Source organism: Seriola lalandi, unplaced genomic scaffold (genome assembly GCF_002814215.2).
Source record: "Seriola lalandi dorsalis isolate HSWRI2012SDOR001 ecotype SW California unplaced genomic scaffold, Sedor1 jcf7180002054956, whole genome shotgun sequence".
Lineage (NCBI taxonomy): Eukaryota > Metazoa > Chordata > Actinopteri > Carangiformes > Carangidae > Seriola > Seriola lalandi.
The window spans coordinates 2,564,754-2,565,753 of NW_019525507.1; the positions used below are offsets into that span (position 1 = coordinate 2,564,754).

Consider the following 1,000-nt stretch of genomic DNA (forward strand, 5'->3'; position numbering starts at 1 on the left):
TGTCTCTGCTCAGTGAAGTTTTTGGGGTTTACTAGAACTTTAGTCACACCTTCTTCTCTTGTGAAATACTGGACGGTTTTACTTTTTCAGGAGTCTAAAAACTGTTACAGGGTACAACTAGAAAAGCCACTGTGAACTTTGCATTGCTTGTAAATGAAGGGTCAAAGGTCAAAAAACCTTTGCTAAAAAATGAAGGTCACTTGGATTCAGCTGCCATTTCCCCTGAACTGAACTTTGATAGATGTTTCTGTACCTGATGTTGCAGACTCTGAGGTGTCCTGTGTTTTCATGGAGAGCTGCGTCTTACCGTGCAGCTTCCAGGGCGGCGCTGATGTGGTCATACACTGGATTCAGGTGTCAGCAGGACACCTTCCTGTCCACTCGTTCTACCACAACCAAGACCAGCTCGGACACCAGGTCCAGCGCTTCATAGACAGAACGTCACTGTTCAAGGACCAGATCTCCAGAGGAAATGCCTCACTCCAGCTGACAGGGGTCAAGGTTCAGGACCAGGGCAGATACAAGTGTCACACCAGCGTCATCAGAGGAAACAAGGATTCATTTATCAACCTAAAAGTGGATGGTACAAGAAAACACAGTAAATACACCAAACACAAACAAATAACAAGAAAGTTTCTTAGTGGCGAGTTTATTAGAAACACCAATCTAAAACTAAGTCAGTCGTCATTGTTCCATCACAGTCAAACATAAACCAAGACTTCATACCAGTTACAGAACCTTCCACTTCCACCCCGACACTTCAAAAGGAACTTAAAGCAAATCCGTTTTGTTTGTTTTGCAGCTCCAGTGCGTAAAGTCGACCTGCAGCAGGTGGGAGACAGGATCACCTGCAGCTCAGAGGGGATCTACCCTGAGCCTGAGCTCACCTGGTCCACCAGCCCTCCATCCAGCTTGAATCTCCAGCACAAAACCACCAAACAGAAGACTGAACAGCTGCTCTACAACATCAGTAGTTCTCTGATACCTTCAGATACTGATA

General features: G+C 45.5%; 1 protein-coding gene across 1 annotated transcript in view; it reads left to right on the top strand.

The window, feature by feature from the left end:
- The window catches only part of LOC111645776 (uncharacterized), a gene marked incomplete at its 3' end in the record, with an annotated part of 39,201 nt that extends 38,205 nt beyond the window's left edge, over positions 1-996 (top strand). Inside the window, exons 13-14 of the mRNA XM_087170684.1 lie at positions 234-583; positions 803-996. Of these exons, the coding sequence (XP_087026810.1) occupies positions 234-583; positions 803-996 (544 nt within the window). The remainder of the gene's footprint in view (positions 1-233; positions 584-802) is intronic.
- Between the last annotated feature and the right edge of the window lie 4 nt (positions 997-1,000).